The sequence below is a fragment of the Pleurodeles waltl genome, chromosome 2_2, assembly GCF_031143425.1.
Source record: "Pleurodeles waltl isolate 20211129_DDA chromosome 2_2, aPleWal1.hap1.20221129, whole genome shotgun sequence".
Classification (NCBI taxonomy): Eukaryota; Metazoa; Chordata; class Amphibia; order Caudata; family Salamandridae; genus Pleurodeles; species Pleurodeles waltl.
In genome coordinates this window covers 317108018-317129337 of record NC_090439.1, presented here as the reverse complement: position 1 = coordinate 317129337, position 21320 = coordinate 317108018, and the positions used below count along the sequence as shown (strand labels likewise).

Sequence of the window (21320 nt, the reverse complement as noted above, 5' to 3'; positions counted from 1 at the left end):
CAATATATATATGCCAATTTTCTGTAAGAAAATTGTACCTTTTAAGTGAAAATCAATCACATAGGTTTGAAACAAAAATCCATGAAATCATAAGTAAATAGCCACAGGACAGTAAGGATTTCACAGGAGAGCTTAGTCTTTGGACGACTCAAGTCTCGTAGTATGCTTGTTTACCATGATGTGGTCAGCCTGTTAACATTGTTTGAAGATGAGGCCTCCACAAAGTGCAGCTGATAGTGGTAGCGCATTGCTTGTATTAAAATGTGGGATCACAAAGAGGACAAAAGACCTTAGTTGACTGAGATTTGTTCATCCTAGCTCAGGGGCTCCAGAAAGACTCTTTGGAGAGCCATCTGAGCTCCACATCCAGCAACTGCTACTGGTTACTACCATTAACATGGACATGATAGTGGTCACTCAACTCTGGTGCTCCAGCCTGCTTGGTAACAATACTACTGTAACCAGGCTTGGCATGCCAATCCGGAACCCCTGATTTTTTCTCATGGCAGACAAGGAGCCACTGTGCCTGTCAAGTAAGCACACTGCTTGTGTTGTGACACAAAATCAGTGTGAACAAGACAGAAGTCTGCTTGCACGGTGAGACCAGTGATGCGATGTATGTCAAAGCCACCAAAGATGAGAGAGTTGCCCAGGCCCCAGCTGCATATGGTCATTTTCAAGTCCAATGTAGCAGACTGTTCCTTTTACCGAATGATATGGCTTTAGTTACAAAAAAATATATAACTTATTCCTAAAGTTAAAAAGATTCCTCCAAACATTGACTCTGAACTACATGCACTTGATTCCTGATAAGTTTAAAGTCCTAGAAGAAGAGATGTCACACTTCTATAAACAAGCAAGACAAATGGGTAGCAGAAGTTGGCCAGAAAATAGAAAGTGACAGAGGCCCCAGCCACTGCAAACGATGAAGGAAATAGAAAGAGGATCAAAAAAACTCCATACAAACCTAAAGCAGAACAGATCACAGATGAAAACAAATAAACACTGGTGTTGGTGGCATAATAGTGGGCGAAGCTTTCTAGGGATGTTTCAGGCTCCTTGAAAGACGGCACAATGACCATATGTTCATCAACTGATGAAAGATGCAAGGATGGCGACTAACCCTCCCCTCTGGTTATCACACCGAAGAAGTCAGACTTGGTGGCTTGATGACCACAGTGATATTACCAATAACAAACAGATATTGCCTCTCTGGCTAGAAGTAGGATAACTGGGAATGCTCAACTGACTCGCACAGTCTTGGTCGGCAGATTCGGCATGGCAACTAACAAACAAACAGAAATGGACAAGCACATAAGTGCCCACCTATGTCTGTGCAGCTAACTCATGTGCACAAGATGGAGGTGAGCTTGCTTTCTCAAAAGGTGGAAGTTTATTGCTGACATTTCTGAGACTGGAAGGAGGGAACCCTTACACAGAAGTGGAGATAGAGGAGACAAGATTCCCCTGAGAAATTCAAATAGATCCTTTCAGATACAGAGGGCTGCCGACTAGTTTTCATGAGAATGCCATTTGGTGGATGCTAGGGGTGAAGGGTTTGACTAGAGTGCCTGTTGTCAGGGTGTGAATGGTCCTTTTAGAAGGGGCTCATCCTTTTGTATCTCTTCCTGATCACTGTCAGGTGTGGGTATTGATAGTCAGGCTCAGACTCCTCACCACTCTTTGTGCCTCTGTTGTGGGTGCTCCAGCCTGGGCATGATCTTGATGTGAAGAGCATCACTCAAGATAAAGGTTGAGTCGGGAAGGCAGCCAGAGAATAATACATGAAGAGAACTGGCTTAAACCAATTCTGAAAGCAGCGAATCCACATCCTCTGTCTAGATTTCCTGTATAAGAATGGGAGCAGCTGACCCACTTTTTTTCAGTTCCAAGTTCACTCTGACCAAGGAGAGGGTCCTCTACTGTTTACCCAGAGGACTGCTGTGCAGCTAGGGCTGCTGTCTGTCTGACAGCCATCTTTCAGAAGGTGGGGGAGCATTACATGGATCCTGATCCAGAGGAAGACATGCCTGTCTTGTCCTGGAAGCCTGAGGAGTCCTGCCTGGAGGAGGATAAAGGAGAGAGCTGACCCTAAAGGAGTCCCTGCTGATGTGGACAGAAGCAGTTGACTCTGGTACTGCGATCCGTTCACCAGAGACTTGCAACTCATATGACTAGCCTGCTGTAGTGTGGGAGCCGGTCACTGAACTCCTCTGAGGAACCGCAGCACTTCTGAAACATGCCTGAGCAGTGCCTGCCATTGTCCCTGTTGTTGCAGTTGTGACATTGGCAAAAGTGTGCCTGATTGTTCTGTTAGACTGAAGAAGGGAATAGTGGTGCTGTGGGGCACCTGCTGAGTACCTGTGATTGAGTATGGCATGACCGGGCCCCATCTGAACCATTACCAAGTGGAGCCTTCCACTCAAGAAGAAGAATCATGCAAACCTGTGGGGCCCACCCGCGGGTACCCCACTGACCTGCCTGAGTGGGTAGCCCAGCACCGTTGCAGCATGTGTCAAGTGGGCCAGGCTACTCCGAAGTACAAAGCTGCTGTTTCGAGACTCCCCATGGCAAAGCACTGATTGGCTGCTGTGGCACTAGAGAGCTGCACACTTGTTCAGACGGACCACCTGTACCCCAAGCTCCTCAAAGCTGTTAAGTTGCTACTGGATACCAGCACCTGGAAGAAGAACCGTGACTTTGCCGCGTCTCAGAGTGGCCCAGCGTGGCTTCCATTGACACTCACCAGAACGGAGTGACAGGGCCCATTGCGACCACACTGCCCATTTGGTGCTGACCCTGCCAGAAGCCCCGAATCAAAAGCCAGCAGTACTTTTTGCTGTCTTCATGATCCTGAGCCTGCCCGAACTGAGTGTTACAGCTGTATGAACCTTCTAAGGCTCAGCATAATTCCGGTGAGGTGAACTGCAAGCATCAGGTCCATCGCGGCTCACCATCATCCAGTGGAATAGATGAGACTATTTGACTGCCCCAGCCAGAGAGCAAGACTATAGCCTAACAAAGAGCATGCGCTGCACTGCACTAGCTACTTTGCCACCAGGACCCTTCAAAATAAGGGTAGGGCAGAGTGAGATGAGGGGCCAAGCTTGAAGCATAATTGATAGATTCTTGTGTGTTGTGTAGTATTGTGCCTTACTGTAGAGTAAAGTACTTTTCTAAAGAGATGCACTGAGTTGCACAATCACGTTCCTGCACTGCTGTTTCCATTGTTAAGCTCTTATCCTGCTGTACCTACACACTAACTTCCCTGAGAAGCATGTGACTACTTGCTTTAGCTACCACTGAGAGTTAGGCGGAGTACTTGACCCAGTTTTGCAGAGCCATGGCACGTCGTACCCAAGAACAGTAGAGACAAACAATCCCAGCTTCCACCGCTGTGGCCCACTAGCCTCTGCCTGCTCCATGGCACGCCACAATGGGGTTTGACAAGCGTTGTCAGATAAACACTGTTACTTAACTCAGTGTCACGGGAATATTTCGAAATAGAGGAAAAGGGACAAATATGGTTTGGATACCTTTCGTGTTAAAAATTAATGAAGGCTTAAGAACGAAGGGCATAACATCAAAGAAAAGGTCTCAGCACTCGAGGTGGGAAACCATCAACAGTAAATATATTAATAGCACATATTTCCAAAGACCTAGAGTGATGATATCTGCCAGTATGAGTGCAAACATCTCAGTATTGTTGGAAACGAACACTAGAAAGCGTACGTGTCTGTCTTCCACTTTGACAGGCAGGGAGAGTCAGCAAGGCAGGATGGGAGGAAACAGATGCGCCACTCCTTGGGCAGTCTCTACAGTGGAGGATCCTTGCATACTTTCAACACACTGCAAGAATCGTAGCCCATGCCCAGAGATCGGTTATTGGCCTATGATGCAGTACGCCGCGCGATAAAACAGGGCCGGGTGGCGGAACACATGAGGTATTTATTTCGTTCTGAGAACGACACTGGCTACATAGAAGTAGCTGTTAACGTTAAGTGCAACCCTTGCCACAGGAAAGCCCACATAATCATCAGAATTGCGAATTCTTCGTACTAGGGTGCAAGGCTTGTTAACATTGCATCAGGGTCTCACATTGACTGTACTTTGGGTAATCTATTACGTGCTAACATGCCACATATTGAACACTACACGGTTTATATCGAAATGATCATGTTGATTGTTCCCAAAGTGTTAAAAAATACAATAAAAAAGTTATTTACAAAAACTAAAAGTAACATAAATCTAAGTGCAAGGTAACACCAAGGCCTTCTGGCCAGTTATTTCTGTTAGTTATCTCTACCACGCTGCTTTGTAATTTGATACAAGTATTTTCCTTAGCATATTCTTTAAATGCAACTTTAGACTAACCTAAAGCGTTTGAACCCTGACGTTGAAGTGACACTCTTTGGTGAGGGTGATTTGTGCTTAGCCCTAACTGTTCACCTGGGCTCTGCATATACCTGCTGCCCTAATGTCGGCAGGAGCAGCCTTGCTTTGGCTGCTGCCTGTGTTGTTGCTTTACTTATGTGGGTCTCACTTAGGTGGTAAAACACGAAGGATGACATTGATTGAAACAAACCATATCACTGGTAATTATAATTTTTAGCTTTGATGTGCCATTATTGACTGGAATCAGCCATACGTAAATCAGCCCTGTCCCCCTTGCAAAAGATGGAACTCAGCCTGAACTGCCAGGACATATTCCACGTGAATGAAACCCATTACACCAGACATAATTCAGTCTTACCGCAGCACATACCTTAGTGAGGTGTCATAAGATCTCTGTGCCATGGCGAGCTCTGGACCCGTAGTTGGGAAATAGTTTCTCAAGTTGTCTTCGGAATTGGCCTGTGGCTAAACTTACTCATACCATAAATGTGTACCATGTAATCAGTGCCTGCCCATGGCATCATGGGAAATCTGAAGCAGACTTCTAACTTATCTGCCCCTCCCTATGCCACTAGCTAGTCTATCCATAGCACTGCGTGGAAAGACAGGCAAATAGTCCAACTGAAAAGAGTAACCTTCAAGATAAGATGACAGTACCTCTGTAGGCCATCCACAGCAGTTGCAGAACGTGATCATATGGCCTTTCTCTTGTCATGAATCTGAGGTACTAGTTAACTGCAGACAGACAGCAAATTTGCGATGTTGAAAAATATGTCTTGTCCACTGTGCTTTCTATGCCCGTCTGGAATTGCAGGACAGGCAACCTCCCTGTAACCACCATATTGACTTCCCAGCTTTTGTGATAAGTTCAAAATCACACATAACGCTTTACTATTAAAAAGCAACTGCTGCTACTTTGACTCAACCCATTTCGTGCAGTTACATTGTTCAAGCTCTGTGTACTTTTTAATTTTTCCAGTTAGTATACACCTTGACATCTAAACCATTTGTAACCACCAACCTTTCTAAGCTATTCTTGGACGTTTGTCTACTTCTTAAGACAATGTCCTCAAGAAAAGATGCTTAAGACGAGAGAGTGCTAGCTACCATATTGTATTCTAGAGTTGCATTCTGTAAAGTAAAAATGATGCTTTGCCACAGGCATTCTAAAGACCCGGCGCAGCAGGCGTAGCTGGAATGGGCAGTCGCTTGACTACTTCTTATTTACCTGGCGAGATGCCATGTTGTCATATCTGAACACAGCTGTTCTGTCTCTGAGGAATGTGATAATGGTACTGTTGGTTATGCCTCTAAGCGCACTTATGCAGTCGGTATTGGTATCGGCAGAGCTTGGCCCTAGGTTAGCGTCTTGTGTGGCAATAGTCATATCCCCATCTACTGAGCTCTTCTCCTGACCCACAGTGATGTCTTTCCCACTCGGAAGTATGTCGTTCTCTATCAGAGTTGATAACTGCATGGCTTCTTTGGCCCTTCGAAGCGATCCCCGGTGGACCAAGATGTTTTCTTTCATGCCCTTGGACTTCCGAGGGATTAGTATAATTATTTGATGTGTCGGAGCTGTGAAGCATTATTCATGTTTCTTTGGCACAAAAGTGCAAGCAGCGAAAGAGATGTGGGCATTGCTTTGTAATTCACCCTTATATGATTGATATAGAAATGGTAATTATTGTGAATTTAAGAGGTTGTGAAATATTTCACGTTAAACATATTTAGAGCCCAAAAAACATAGTTACGTAGTTCAATATTTGTAATAAAACAAAACAACAACAAAAACGATTGATTAGGTAAGAGTAAAAGCTATGATCTGCGTTGCCTGCATTATAATATTCAGAGAGTGTTCACACAAGAAAAGGAACGTATGCTGGGCCATCTGTATATAGGGCAATCTGCGTCACAGATGCGGAAGCGAGTAATTTTAATTCAAGTCTGAGTGAAGATCTAACTTGTGTCAGGACAGGAAGCTGTTGGAACAGTAACGTTTAACATTCTAATAAACAACATTGGAAAGGAGTTTGAAGTGTAGGAATTCCTGTTCGTAGACGTGGATGACAAGGCACTAAGATCTGTACTTCCAGTGTACTAGAACGAATGAGTAATGATGTAAACAACTTTGTATAGCCATGTGAGCGCAACTGTTATGGTCACCCCTAGAAAGTGTATGTTGCCCTGCATCCTGTTAGCTAAATACTCATAGCGCAACGGCTGTACCCACATATTATGACCAAAAAAAGTATATCTTCAGAAATAGTGCGTCATTGAAAACAACTACTAATATTTCCTTCATGGAGGTGCACGGGACGATCGAATGATGCATTTTAACTGGAAGGTGGTATCTCTAACATTCTGCTCCTCTAGCGTATCAACACCAATTTAAAGCACTTTCCCTGAACAAACTTTTGAAGCCAGAACAACGTTGTTTGGGGAATCAATTTCTGCACACAGAATCTAAATACATACTCCCAGGCAGTGAAACAGATCGCCTCCGAAACAGTGGGCGGGAAGGCATGCTGATCAAGAGCTTTTGCAAGTTTTTTTCATGAAACAATACTGCCAAGAACTACATACGTGTTAGGATAAGGTTAACACATATTTAAGGCACAAGTGTCTTGTAACGATCAGAGGCATAATGCTGAATTACATCCCCCCCCCACACACACACACACAGATATTTATTCACCTTGGGCCAGTGCTTTAAATGGAAAAATGGAAGTGCAGGTACTCTGTACCAGACTACCTGCTTGTTTCTGAGAAGTGCCGGTACTCTCCAATTAAAAGTATTTCGTTTTTCTGGAGATATGCCGGTACTCTCCCTCTCAAAATAAAAAAGTGCCGGTACTCAGTACCGGAGAGTACCGGCCCATTTAAAGCACTGCCTTGGGCTGAATAGTTGGGGGTCCACCTGTATCACAGGGGCTGCATGTACCTGTTAGGCTCCTGGTAACGAAAGGCTGTGAGTATTGATGGGCCAGTAACATTTGAGCAAATCATAGCAGCAATCCAAGAGCTGAATTCCGAGGGTAGCAGGGCCCAGCTTGTGAGGCATGAGTGATACAAGACATTGATGGCCAGGATAACCCCCAAATAATTTAGATTTACAATTAGGGTCTTGATTTGAGACAACTAAGTATAAGAGAAGCACAAACAATAGTTCAACAGACGCCTGATAAAGAACTCAAAAAAGGAAGATCCTGTCAGTCACTACACACTTATGAATAGTGACAACAAATTACTAGTAAAAGTGTTTGCCTCTAGGATCCCTCAAGTATGACCAAGCTGGTCCATCTGGATGAAGAGGGATTCACATACAGAATCTAGCACACACTACAGCAACATAGCCTCATTCCAACTAGAACTGCCGCAGGTGAAACAAAATGGTGTCTAATGGCCATACTTTTCGTACTTGCAAGGGATCCTCTCTAGAGAAGATATGTTAATGCCGAGTCCAGTGGTGCATGCTGTGATGTCCCTAATTTCACTGTATGCTGATGATGTACTGCTGTTTATCACCAGTCTGAAAAATGTTTTCATTGGTCTCATTATTGTGCACCAGTTAGTCGAATTATTAAGATCATATATTTACTGGGGTAAGTCAGAGCTTTTTCCAAACAGTGATGCTGTCAAGGAAAGGCTGCCCTTATTATTATCATCATGAAGTATTCATTTTTCGAGGCTGGTTATGGGTCAGAGTGCCTATGTACTTATCCCATGGAATACCTGGAATTAAGATGTCAAACACCATCACTTACTCTGCAGTATTATTTTCTTTAATTAATGCATGGCATTGATAACAACCGTGACCAGATACCTTGGGTAGATCAAGTGAGGGGGCTTATATATATATACTATATGCCTACAGATCGCTTAATACACTCAACCTACAAAACACTGTGCATTACATAGACCCAAAATTGTAATGCGAGTGGTTGTCATAGAGAGAAAGTAGTGTCCCTCAAATGACATAAGCATGAAGGACCTCGTGTACCGTGTTTTAAGGGTAGCAAACCCTCAGTTTGGTAAATCTGAGGATTTGCAACTACTAAAATGCTTCTTAAAATGTAGTAAAACCAATTAGTGATTCTGAACAGATTTTCCGAATTGTTAACTGGTTTAAGAAACAATAAGGAATAGGTACTTGGAAGGGGCGAGTTTAAGACATTTTTTTCAAATACCTATTTATTATGGTATGTATTAAAGTTTAGGGGGAACATCTGGTCGCAAAACATGAATATTTTAGCACCATCTCAAACTCAAAAGAGGTGTAACTCAATCGCAAACAAGAAATTTAGGACCACTCCCCTTTGTTAATGTTGACGAACACCTTTTGTTGACAAAAAAGTTTGTGTAACTTTTCACTTTTTTTTATATACACTCTCATTTTCCTTCAAGCTAAACGGCTGGCATTTTTTTTTTTTATGATTGCTTTGTTTAAAAGCAATCAAACATGATGGTTTACTGACCTCAGCAAGTCACCATCCCTGCGAATGTAGCCAATTGTAGTGGGTCACAGTTTGCAACATACCTCATAAATATTGATGAGTAAGGTTGCATCTTCACCCACCAGGTTTCTGCATTTTGTGAACCCACTTTTTAGTACATAGGTTGGTTTGCAAAATCAAAAATGATTCAGTGAAGGTCGGCGCGCAATTTGCAACCACTTTTACTGAATCGATTCTTTGTACATGCGACCCTCAGTTAACTTTTTCACGAACACAAATTAGGCGGCATTCTTTTAAGACCTGCAGTCTTACACATGGGTATAAAGTTAAAGATGCTCAGCACAGCCTAGCAGCGAATTTCAGATTTCAAACACTTAAGCTCAGAACAGCGTGGGTATACATAGTTCTGCGCATTTTTGACAATGCTTGTCGACATACTCTTAGACTCTAACTTGATTGTTATAGAATTTTTTTTTTAACTGGTCCTCCATGTCATAGCTTCAGTTCACACACCCAAGAAGCAATGCTTACTGGTTAGCCGACTTTCCAAGAGCACGACCAGAGGATCTCTTACTAACCAATCTACTGTCAGTGGGTGGATGCCTAAACTGTTTCTCGACAGTGAGCAGACAGATGAACAATGGCTCAAACGAAGCGTGCACAGGAATATGGTGTCACTAAATGTTACTTTCCAGTTGAAAACAATGGTTTGCTCAGAAATTATATCTCACTTCGTAATGCACAAAACATTAGCCTTCGCGTTATCCCAGGCGTCATAACGTTAAATTGGGTAAAGCGGATTTTCTGCGCTTTGTGTGTTTCGTAGTTCCCTGTAAGGACGTGACCTTCATGCCATTCTACCAGGAAGCATTCGCCCTTTTACAATCTCCAGACTAGACGATAAACTCTTGCATTTACACCCAGATCTGTGGTTCTGTCCATGTCTCAGCTAAAAGACGAATCATTTTAAGAGTGATGAGTTATGGAAACCCCCCCCCCGAGTTTATTGAGATTGATATATCATTTCAGCACCACATTTTCAACTACCAATTTACATTTCACACATTTTATTGCAGTGTTACATTTCAGTGTTTATACGTTTTCGGTACGGTGGGATAAGTCATTTGCCAGAACCATACATGTATTATCCAAGACCTCAGGTTCCGAAGTTGGCAACCTCCTCCACTCGTGCTCAGAGCATCGAGCTTGTATGTGCAACCTAGCACTGCGCATACACAGTAGTAGCAATGCGATGCTCGGTTGGGTACCTGTCGCGTGGGGCAGGCAGTATACACTTTTCTTAGCGCTGTTCAATGCTTAGGGTGCTTTGTAACATGCATGGGTAGCTCTGAATTCAAATACTGTAATATAAAATAATGTCTTTTGATGCTATTTGGCTACTTGCCAGCTGCTTCTGTATGCCATATCTGTTCAGTCACTTGGTATGATACTTTGATTTTAAATATGATATTTAAATAAACCTATGTCCCCCCTACTTTGACACTAAAGAGTAACCGCTCAAGCCTGCCTAGGAACATGTTAATTATTAACAACACTGTTTTTTGCGAATGTTTGAAATTGCAGGAGGAATCTTCTGGGGAAATCACATTCTACATGAAGGGTGCAGATGTTGCGATGTCCAGTATAGTCCAGTACAATGACTGGTTAGAAGAAGAGGTAAGAAGTAATATCTATTAGAATAGAAACATATGTTAAGGTTGGACTTGAGTGGAAAACAATAGGAAGTGTTAATTGGATATCTAAGATAATATTTTTTTTTTGGGTATGCGTAATTACTGCTTCTGAAATCTGACTGGCTGCCTTCACAAGTATACCTTTTTTCAGTTGTGTAAAATGTGGTACAGCAGCCCCAATATTAAAATAAGAAGTCCAGGGGGTGGGAAGTCAAACCCATAAAAAATCTGTCAAAACAGGGTTGCCCAATGTATGTGGACATCTGAAATAAACCAGTAAAGTGATCACTCCTGCATCGATGACGGAATTGCCCACCACGTTCAAACCTGCCGCTGGGCTTTCGTTCCCCTAAAAGCACAAAGGTTCCGAGCAGAAGAGAAGCACGCAGAAAGACATGTCTGGAAGGAAGAACACAATGGACTGGGAGGCACAATGGACATCCATCGATGCATCTCCTCTTTACACCAGGTCCTCACCGAGAAGCCAGTTTAACTCTTTAATTTGCAGTGTAGCATTACAGGGCTGTATACTGCACGCATCAGCTGTGACATATATTCATAATTGCCCTATTTATTGACTTCATCATTTCCAGGCTCTCTCCAATACAGTTCAACAGGGAATTTTCAAACAAAGACTTATTTTTCCCAAACATATTTTACCACATTTTAGGAGACCCTTTGCATCCAACTTATGTCATATCAGAATTGTTAGGTACACAAAAGTGGGAGTGACGGGGGAGGATCCCACCGCATAGATTGTTAATCACATAGAATATACGATCAATAGTGTTCAACTTTTTGAACAAACTTGAACTTAAATTCTTTTAGAGGTCTATTAATACCTTATTCCACGGCACAGTACAGAAAATATAAACGCATACAAAAATATGTGTTCTAAACATATTACAGTTGTACAGAGCGATTTCATGCAGTGCATGTTGCGTCATCACATTATACATTGCAACCTGTGATGTTAAATTCAGTGCTTCATCGTGATTTCTGTTTATGAGATAAGTTGTAAGGTTGCCCAGATGACCTTAGGTCTGAAGCTCCTGTGAGCGCCCTTCAGTGCGTTACAGTGTATCAGATCTGAGAACCGTGTTTTGCATGTAGTTGATCGAATTCCCCCAAGGGGAGTGCTTGGGATGTTACACCTCCATAAAAATGTAGCATGTAATAAATAGTTGGGTAGACGTGCTTTCAGTCGGGTGATGTGGAGTTTCTGTAGGATTCAACCTAGGATTTTTACATGCCCATCAGTGGCAGCTGGTGACCTTTAAGAGTGGTGGCTCACTCAGTCCCACTCATTCTGAATTACGCAGTCTTACTGTGACTCAGTCTCACACACAGTAACACTCAGTTACACTCACTGTCATTTTCCCTAACTCACATTCATTCTCACACATACTGGCCCTCACTGTCACTCATTCTCACTCACTCTGACTCATTCCTTCACTGACTGTCTCTCACTTTAACTCACACACATACCTGCTCACAGTGCTGGGATTTCACCAGCTCTGAACAGTATCTCTGTTGGCTGATCCAGGCACCTTCATGCACCTGTGTCAGCAATGAAACAATGTCACTAACTGCCTCAGTTTGTTGCTGGACCTGTACCAGATCTGCATTTTATTTTTATTATATCAACTGAATAATTATTCAGTATTGATACAATCAAAATGGGCCACAAAACATAGAGGGTGTAGTGAAGCTGTGGAGCCCATAAAGGAGAGCCACTACTGGTCAGGAAGACCTATCCATCAAACCAACCCATCCACTCAATCATCCATCCTTACACATATCTGTCCCCCCCTTTCACCCATCCAATCACCCATCCATTAAATTATCCACCCTTTCGCTCATCCATCCACACTTTCCATCTATCCATCCTTTCACTCCATCCATCATCCTCCCTTTGGCTCATCCATCTATTCACCCTTTCACTCTGCCATCTATTGTTCCACCCATTCATCCACCCATCCATCCACCCTTCGTCCCATCCATTCATACATCCTTCCATTTATCCTTTCACTCAGCCAGCCATCCTTTCACTCACTCATCCATCTTCATCCATCCATCAGTTCACTCTTTCACTCATCCAGACATCCATCTACATTGCTTTTCACTCATCCATCCATTGTTTTACTCATCTATCTTTACATACATCCTTTCGCTCATCCATCCATAATTTCATTCCATCCATCCACCTGCTCATCCATCCATTCACTCTTCCACTCATCCATCAATCCATCCTTTCACTCATTCTACCATCCATCCATTTTTTCTCTCGTCATCATGAACCATCCTTTCACTCCATCCACCCATACCCCTTTCACTCATACAAACTCCCTGCCTTTCACTCTTCCATTCTTACGTCCATTCTTTCACTCATTCATCCATGCATCTGTTCATCCACAATTTGATTGATCCATCCATTCACCAATCCTTTCTTTCACTCACCCTCCTAAGTTAATTTTGAGCCTTTGTCTTCCGAAGTGTAGACAGAAGAGGTCCATCAAGAACCCCACCCCACTGTAGCTGCTAAAATAGGGTGTGGGAGGATTGACGAGGTCTCTGATGCAGGCAGAAGCTTAACTGCCCACTTATCTCTTAGTCCACTAGCATAATTGTTGTCCAGAACTGGTTCCTTCCCTCCCCGGGCCTCTACAGAGTCCAGATAAGGAGCACTCTGTCCAGCTTCATAAAGTTTTTTTGTAAAGTGAAACCAAATGCTGTACTAAACATGTGTTTCTGCCAGGAGAGCAGCACCCTGCACCCATCCTACCCCTCCGTGACGATCAACAAATTGTTGCCACCCACTCCCTTCTTGGCCTCATCAGCCTGCCTCACCCTCAGCCATTGAAGTAGATGGAGTTTTATAACTCCTCCGGGGGCCACTGTTTATGTGCCCCAAAAGCCACCAGATCACTTGCTTTCTAATTCAGCACTCCCTCTCTGATGATGTCACTGCTGTAGCTTGCACCTCCAGGTCAAAGAAAACCTCGACCGACTGAGCTAGCACTTGCGCAGCAGGACATCTGCAAAGTTCACTAGAGTTCATCCAGGAGATTCAGCACACTGTCTCAGGGCAATAATTTATTTTCAGCTGCTCTGTGTTTTTTTTCCCTGTTCTTGTCTCTTCCTGGAGGGTGGCAGGGCAATGTCCCTTTTGCCCACGAACACCAGTCGCCTCGATGCCCACACTGACAGACACCCACACACACTTTCTCTTCAATGGTGTAAAGGTGTTAAAGATGTTGATTAATTTAAAAAATATTGTGTTTTAAGTACCCCTTACAATATGCACTCTTCTCTCTTTCAACTGTTCTTTAAGCCCCCCTCATGTCCTCCTTCTTATTTAATGTGCTTCAACAAGATATCCCAGCATGATTGTTGGTAAATCTGAAGGTCACACCCCCCAAGTCATACTAGCCAAGCTACATCCCTAACCCCAGGACAATGGTTTTCTCCATCTGGTGAATTGCATGTGAACTGTCTTCTCCGTTTGACTCGCCCATGAAAAAGACCCAGTAGTCCAGGCTCAGGTAGTAGTCCATGTGCTTCAGTAATAAATTGACCTACCTGCTGATAAGAAGTTATACATATTCCCAGGGTAAGTGCAAGAGCCCGGTATTCTTAGAATTCGGGTGGAATCCTGGTTAGCATAGAGAATTTTGTGTTGTTTCCTGGGGATAGTTTATGTATAATGAAAGTTTTTAAGATGAAACAATACACACAGGCTATTCATGCGCACCTAGTGGGGCCTGCTCACATGCAATACTTGACTGCACATTAGAGTTGATACACCAACCTCAATCGTCTTGCCAGGAGTATGTAACACACATTTGACAATTGGCCTGATGCATCAAGTCCCGAGCACAAACATTAGAAATCTGCTGCCATAAGGTTACTTCTTTATTTGGAGCAGATTTCAAACTGTTCTGTAATCCTCACAGAATCCCAGGAGTCCTCTCAGGGGTGCTTTTGGAAATCTTCTGCCATTGGGTTACTTTGCAGTTTGGAGCAGATTTCTTTTTTTTGTGCAACTTCTTGTTTTATTAGCTACTCTAAAAAAACATAAAATGCAGCACAGCTATCCAACAGACTTGGCACTCATTAATAGTAATAATCAATTACAGAAAAGAGCATGTGAGAAGCTGATATAGTGGTAACATAGTCTATTTGCCATCAGCTGGTATTTGCAAGCACTCAATCCCCAATCGGCAATGTTAAAGCCAGGGAAATGGCAGGCACACAAATATAAGCTTCCAAACCATATTGTAATCCCTAGGGAAGTTTACTTTAGAAGGCATTGGGGTAGGGGGTGGTGAAAAAACAAGGCAGATCTACTTCATTTCACAGGGTTTGAGTTTGCCTCATCATTGACAGTAATCATCGAATGTTATAAAGTATGGACATGATGGGGAATATGCCTTCAAATTCAGTTTGTATTGTGTACTTTTGTTTCCAGGCAGAGTTGACATATGATGTCCTTTAATACTATTAACGTGTATCCAGAGCCAAGATGCTCAAGTTCTGTCAATTAGCCAGGACCAAACTCTATGTAAGGTTCAACACCTGCAGTTGATCATTAATTGTGTAAACACTTTTTCACAAGCCACTACTGGGAACATCACCATCGTAACAACTCCAGAGTAGGTTTGATGGCTTTCTGCCAGTGCCGTAAAATGCATGTATTTGCTGTAACTAGTACTGTCACTAACTATATTTGCATCTGTGCGTGGAGAGGTCGGTTACATCAGTCACATCATGCAGTATGAGTAATTGAACTGATGGGGTTAATGATCAGCTGTGTAGTAGACCAATTGTCTAGGACTTCAAAATAAAGAAATTGTACTATAGCCTCCCTAGGGTATCTGACATGAGCATGATGGATCATTTATCTGTAGTGTAAGTCTGGTCAATGAGCATTGCAAAAAGAGACACGATGTCAGTTCAGATGGTATACAGAAAATATGACCTATTAAGAGGTCCTGTATTCCCAAAATCACCTCTGTGAAGGGCCCCCATTTTCATGTTGTTGCCTAATTGGTGAAACAGGTAAGGTATTGTGTACAGGGTTAGGCAGCCCTTCAGACTAGAAAGTGGGACAACTGGTGGTTTTGCTAGGCTAAGTTTCTGTTAAGGTTAGATTGCTCTAGGATAGAATGGAAAGTCAGGAGCCTACTCTTTTGGGAGTAGTTGGTGAAGTCATAAGATGCCATTCTGGCTCCAGCCCCACTGAAGTAGAGAGCAGCTGATGTGTATGTCAACATTTTGCCATGTTGTAGCATCAGATTGAAGTATCAGATGGAACCACTGCTGCTTATGAAACTAGTTCCACTGTACTATCGGTTCACAAGAAACGGGTCAACTGCTGACTTTTGGAGAATTTTGTGCAACCAGAATACATCTTAATTGTTTATGTACTCTGCAGTGCCTTTCTTTCTATGTTTACCCATATAGGAGGTATTAAGTTCCAGGATGGAAGTGTGCCAACTGTGAGAGCAGATTAGCAGGGTAATAGCTACTGTGGTCTGGTCACATAATTTCCACATTCCCAATCGTAAGAGATTTTTGTAAAAGCATAACAAAACATTCTGAATACATATGTGTAGAGTGGTGCCACCGTTATTTTTTATAGTTGAGGTTCTACCCCACAAAGGAAGCCTCAAAGGTGGCATGTAGGTAAAGTCAATCTGTGTGCAACTTACCAACAAATTGAAATTGTGTTCTCTCATGTCCTCCAAACATCTGTTTAGAAATGCACTTAAATATTTCAAGTCCACAGGGACCCATTGTATAGGATAGTTTTATAGATCAGTGACAGTGGTGGTATGAGTCACAGGTAAGCCCTGGCAAATACTTCTGTTTATCTTCTACCCAGGAAACTGGAGGAAGAAGCAAATCATTGCCATCATACTCAGCAATGAAGTATCTGTATTGCTGGTAATCAGCAGTTTAACATATGCATACAGTAAGAACTTAATCTGACCCCCTACCGTATATCTGGGTTTTGCTAATGGCTGTCAAGAGGGATTCCAATACCAGGAGAAATAGTAGGGGTGACAGTGAGTGCCTTTAGTAATAGTGACCTGAAAGAGAGGAATACCCCACAGTTCTCTTGAGCCTAGGGCCTCTCACAGAGACACTTGACCTTAAATATTAAGTCGCTCCCATGTTTTGCTGTTTCAGGAGGGTGAAAGAGATACCACTTAATCCTGCCAAATGCCTTGTCACGATCAAAAGATAGTGCTATGGCATCTACTGTTACATCCCACATACACCATAGGGGATGACCAACCTAGGATTCATCCACAAAAAACTCACTTTAAGTAACCTGGAGGCTGATATTTTAGCCAAGGTCTTTATAACCACATTTTATTACTGATATTGGGTGGTAATTGTCACAACCCAAAGGGTTTTTGTCTTCCCTGGAGATGAGGTAAATTATAGCTTTATAGAAATGTGACCAAGAGATCCTGTCATTTTAGCTTCTTTTTATCCAGTTTACAACTGTGGGGCAAGGAGAGGAGACCCAGCCTTGTAAAACATTCTGGGGAAGCCATCCTCCCCATGGGACTTACAGATGGGTAGATCCGTGTTAGTCTCAGATATTACCTCCAGCAGTGACCTCCCTTCCTGCATCAGGAATGGCTATATCGACTGGATGAGAAAGAAGGTGGCCATTTGTGTCTTATATCACAGGTATAGCTAGCTGAGATTCCCTTTGCGTAGCTGGAAGGTCAGTAGCGTATCTGCTTTCTCTCCTCACACATAGTGGCACCATTTTAATTTTATAAGTACATTTTCAGCTTTAGTGGAGAAAAAGGAATTCAGGATGAACTTCCCCAACTCGTAACAGCTTCATAATGTGGGGATTGGGTGGGCGTGTATTGAGCATTCTGAGTTTTGACTGACACTTCCAATCTGTCTTGTTCTAATCTGGCCTTCCAGTTTGCGAAGGGCAAAGTCGTGCATAATAAATCCCTTCCAGGTTGTTTCCACACCACCCAAAGGGGGTGGGCTAACGTAGATGCAGATTATTTCTCCGACTTATCTGTTTTAATGTGAGAATTCATCTTTTCTTTTATCCTCTGAGTTCTTATATTTGGTAACTTGCATTTTCCATAGGGAAGCAGGTGGGGACCCCTGTCTTAGTTCCCAATCACAACTGAACCAGATTGTGGTCTGTAATAGCTGCATGTATCCTGACATACACAAAAAATGGAAAGGGAAGAACAAATCTAAAACAAACTCAGTCCCCTCTGTAGGAAAACCCTAAGTGGTTTTAAACTTGCCCTCTACCACTAAACAGGGGCATGCTTCATCATAGGGCGTGCTACAACACTCTGGCACAGGCCCATGCTCATGGTGGAGCAAAGTATATTTTTTGGAGTCCATACCTCAGCCTTACAGGGGATCCACTGTGCAGAATGAGCTTAAAACTACTTAAGGTGGGTACTCTCCTTAATTTATTCTCAGTCCCCCTTGGCAGGGTTAAAAACTATGATTTAGGGTGTCCATGGGTAATTAGTACCCTGTCCCGATTTCTGCTATCAGCAGCATGTTTCGGCCTTGCTATCGCCACTATAGGTCATTGGTCTTCGTCAGGATTCAGATCACTTTATTTATTTCACTCTAGACCCTCCTCTCTGCCAATGACTATGTAGAGGTAGGCATTCAGTTAACGGGCATACTTGCCAAATTCTAGTAACACACCCAGGAACTGCATGTAAATAAACATCACAGCATCAGTCAGACACCACTTTGGGGTAGAGAGCTCCAGCTCCCCATGTATAAAACTCCTACGCTTAAATACCAATCTGGTGTCTAGCCTCCATCACCAACTGTGCGCATAAAGCCAAAAGTGAGACACACAAACAACATGGAACAACACGAGACCTCTTAGGTGCCATACCAGAGTTTCAATTTCTTCCATCCAAATCCGGGGTAGGAGTGGCAGCGTCGCCCTGTAGACAAACACTGTGTAGGTACACAGTACCTTAGTCCATCATTCCTGTAATTCTGCCCACCCATGCAAGTGTGTCTCCATCAGATGCTCTATTTTGATATACGGACTGCTATTGTCAATTTAGCACACATGATTCACACTACGTGTTGCTATAAGTGCATTACTTTCTCTAGCTCTGGTATTTTAGTGTTACACACATGAATCGCCTCTGTTGATATAACAACCCCCCAGTGTTCACTCCATGCACTCAATGTAATATGTACAAATCACCTCTCCTTATCGATTTCTCAGCCCCCCGTGTTCTGTTCATATGCCGCTCACCTTCAATCTCACAGACCACAGGACTTATTCTGTGTGCGGTCAATTGCCCCACATGTTTACCTTTACAAGAGTGCCTCTGGGTGAGTCTCATGCCTGCTAATTATCATGAAGGCTACTCCTGCAGTTTTAACGCTCCATCTGGTGCAACCCCCAACTCCTTCTGGGCTCCCCTCTGGACAGTATCATTAATGATTTGTGTAACCACTCAGCCCCCCAGCACTTACTTCGTCAAGGGTCTGACCTCGCCCATCATTGCCACTCGCTGCCCTTCGATGGTAGTTTAAGGTGTGTCGGACAACCCCTTAAATCCTAGGCCACTTGGGAGTTATTGGTCAGCGCTCACCCCATTCGTACGCCATCTTTAAACAACATGGCTCTGTGGGAAAGCGTGTTGATTGCATAACACTGTGTTTTTTTTTAGCAACCTAGCTTCGTAGGAAAGCATGCTCTCTTTGCAACACTCCGGGTTGTGATTGTGTGATCCAGCAACTCGTCCTTTGCACATTCCCGCTCCTCACCTGTACTTCAGCGGGTATGCACTTGGTGCATATATTCTCTCCTCTGTGCCTGTGTCATGTGCCCGCCCACCTCCTCCTGCGGTGCTGAACTAGTTTACCTGATTATGTGGTGCTGGGCCAACCATATGACCAGACTACTGCTCACTCTCTCTCCTCCATATTGGACGTTCCTCTCTGGTCCTATAACTTTAGGGGTACCTTCCAAGGGACAACAGACATTGTTTTATATCTTGCAAGCAATACTGCTGAAAATGTGATCCCAAAAATATAGTCCTGCAAACAATACTGCTCATGATGTAAGTATGATCTTAACAAATAAAATGTTGATCTTGAAATGTGCATATTCTATCCTAACAAATTAAATTCCTTAAAAACATATGAGCATGATGGTAACCCAAAAAATAAATATACACAAAAACTAATAATGTGTAATCCCTATGAACCATTTGTAAGTATATCTCATGCATATTTAATGAATCACTATGCTTACACAGGAGTGTGTGCGTAATCGATCTGAGTAAACTCATTCCCTTCTCCTTAGGCAGATTTCTATGTTAAAAAAGTTGCAGAGTAAGCTACCATTCCCCTATATCTATGGGGGAGCATATTTTATTTGATGTACCTCCACAGGTGAAGTTGGATACGCTTTATGTATGTGAACCCTCCCATTAATGTCCTAATTCCACTGTTCAACAAGCAATTTAGGTGATGCCAAAGGTCTCATCATTCAGTCCCTTCTCATTACTCTTTAGCCTATAAATCCATCAGTCTCTGTACATGTCTAAGCCGGACATTTTTCACATCCTTTATTGTGTTCGGAATGTGGGGTTTGTCATTAACTATCCATCTCCAGTCCTCTACCGAGTGGTTCTTCTCTAGGTAATGTGTGGTCAGTTTTTTCATGGTTTTGTTGCATCTGACATTACTCATGTCTTCCATTAACCTTATTTTCACCCTCATTGTATTTATCCAACATATAATAGATTGCAGGGGCATTTCATAAGTTATATAACATTTTCAGAATTGCGCATGGTTTGTCTTGACAACACACATGGGTACTTTATACTTACAGCTTTGCATGAGCCACAAGCATTATGTCTAATTACATGGGGAAGACCACACATCTTTGGTTCCAATAATGGTCTTTGTGGCTGTGGCCTGGTATGACCCAGTAGGTTTAAAAAAAAAAAAAAACTTGTGTTTGTTAGGTGCAAAAACAATACAAGAGGTATAGCATTGCAATACAATTATGTCCTCAAATAGGAGTGCATAGACTTTCTGTACAGTCCTAAGCAGCATTCATGTAGCGTTCGACCTGCTCAGGTCAGAACTATGTAAATTGTCCCAAACAATTTTGTTTGTTTACATATTAACAATATACTTGCAGTGGTAGTGAAATTGTGGCCATATAGTTCCCGGTGGTATAGTAACCTCCCAGCCAAGTCCTGGAGATCTCCCCAAGCATAGGAGGGGGGCTCCTCAATAAACTAATGACCGAGCCTCTGATAGAGGGCAATGTCCACCACGAAGAAGCCCAGACACCGAGGGGGCAGTGGGACACACACGGCCATTTAATAATAATATTCTCCACTTAAATACCTCTAGCAGTCTCTTCTGCCACAGTGAGTCAGAGTGCCACTCACACTCCTGCCACATCCACCTCTCCCTGAGGATATAAAGGCTAACATTCTGTCACGGGGGCACCAGAGACTGACTTTGATTTGAGGGGTGGTCTATATATTGCTTGATGGCAGTACGACTTCTGTGAGGCAATCCAGCCAATCCAGCATGCCCGCCCAATGCTGCAAATCCACTTCCGCATGTTCGTCAGTGCACACCATCTTCAGTCTCCCTCCTCTGTTACACCTGATTCCTGTTAGTTTAATAGCCACCTGTGTGCAGTCAGTGCGGCAGTCTGAAGCCAATGTATGGCCTCTCACCATTCCGTGAGCAACAGGCC

General features: G+C 43.1%; 1 protein-coding gene across 2 annotated transcripts in view; it reads left to right on the top strand.

Moving 5' to 3' along the window:
* Window positions 1–21320, top strand: part of ATP9B (ATPase phospholipid transporting 9B (putative)) — a 2250419-nt gene that overhangs the window by 1858177 nt on the left and 370922 nt on the right. For both annotated transcript variants that reach the window (XM_069219789.1, XM_069219790.1), the window contains exon 17: window positions 10437–10529. In XM_069219789.1, the coding sequence (XP_069075890.1) occupies window positions 10437–10529 (93 nt within the window). The remainder of the gene's footprint in view (window positions 1–10436; window positions 10530–21320) is intronic.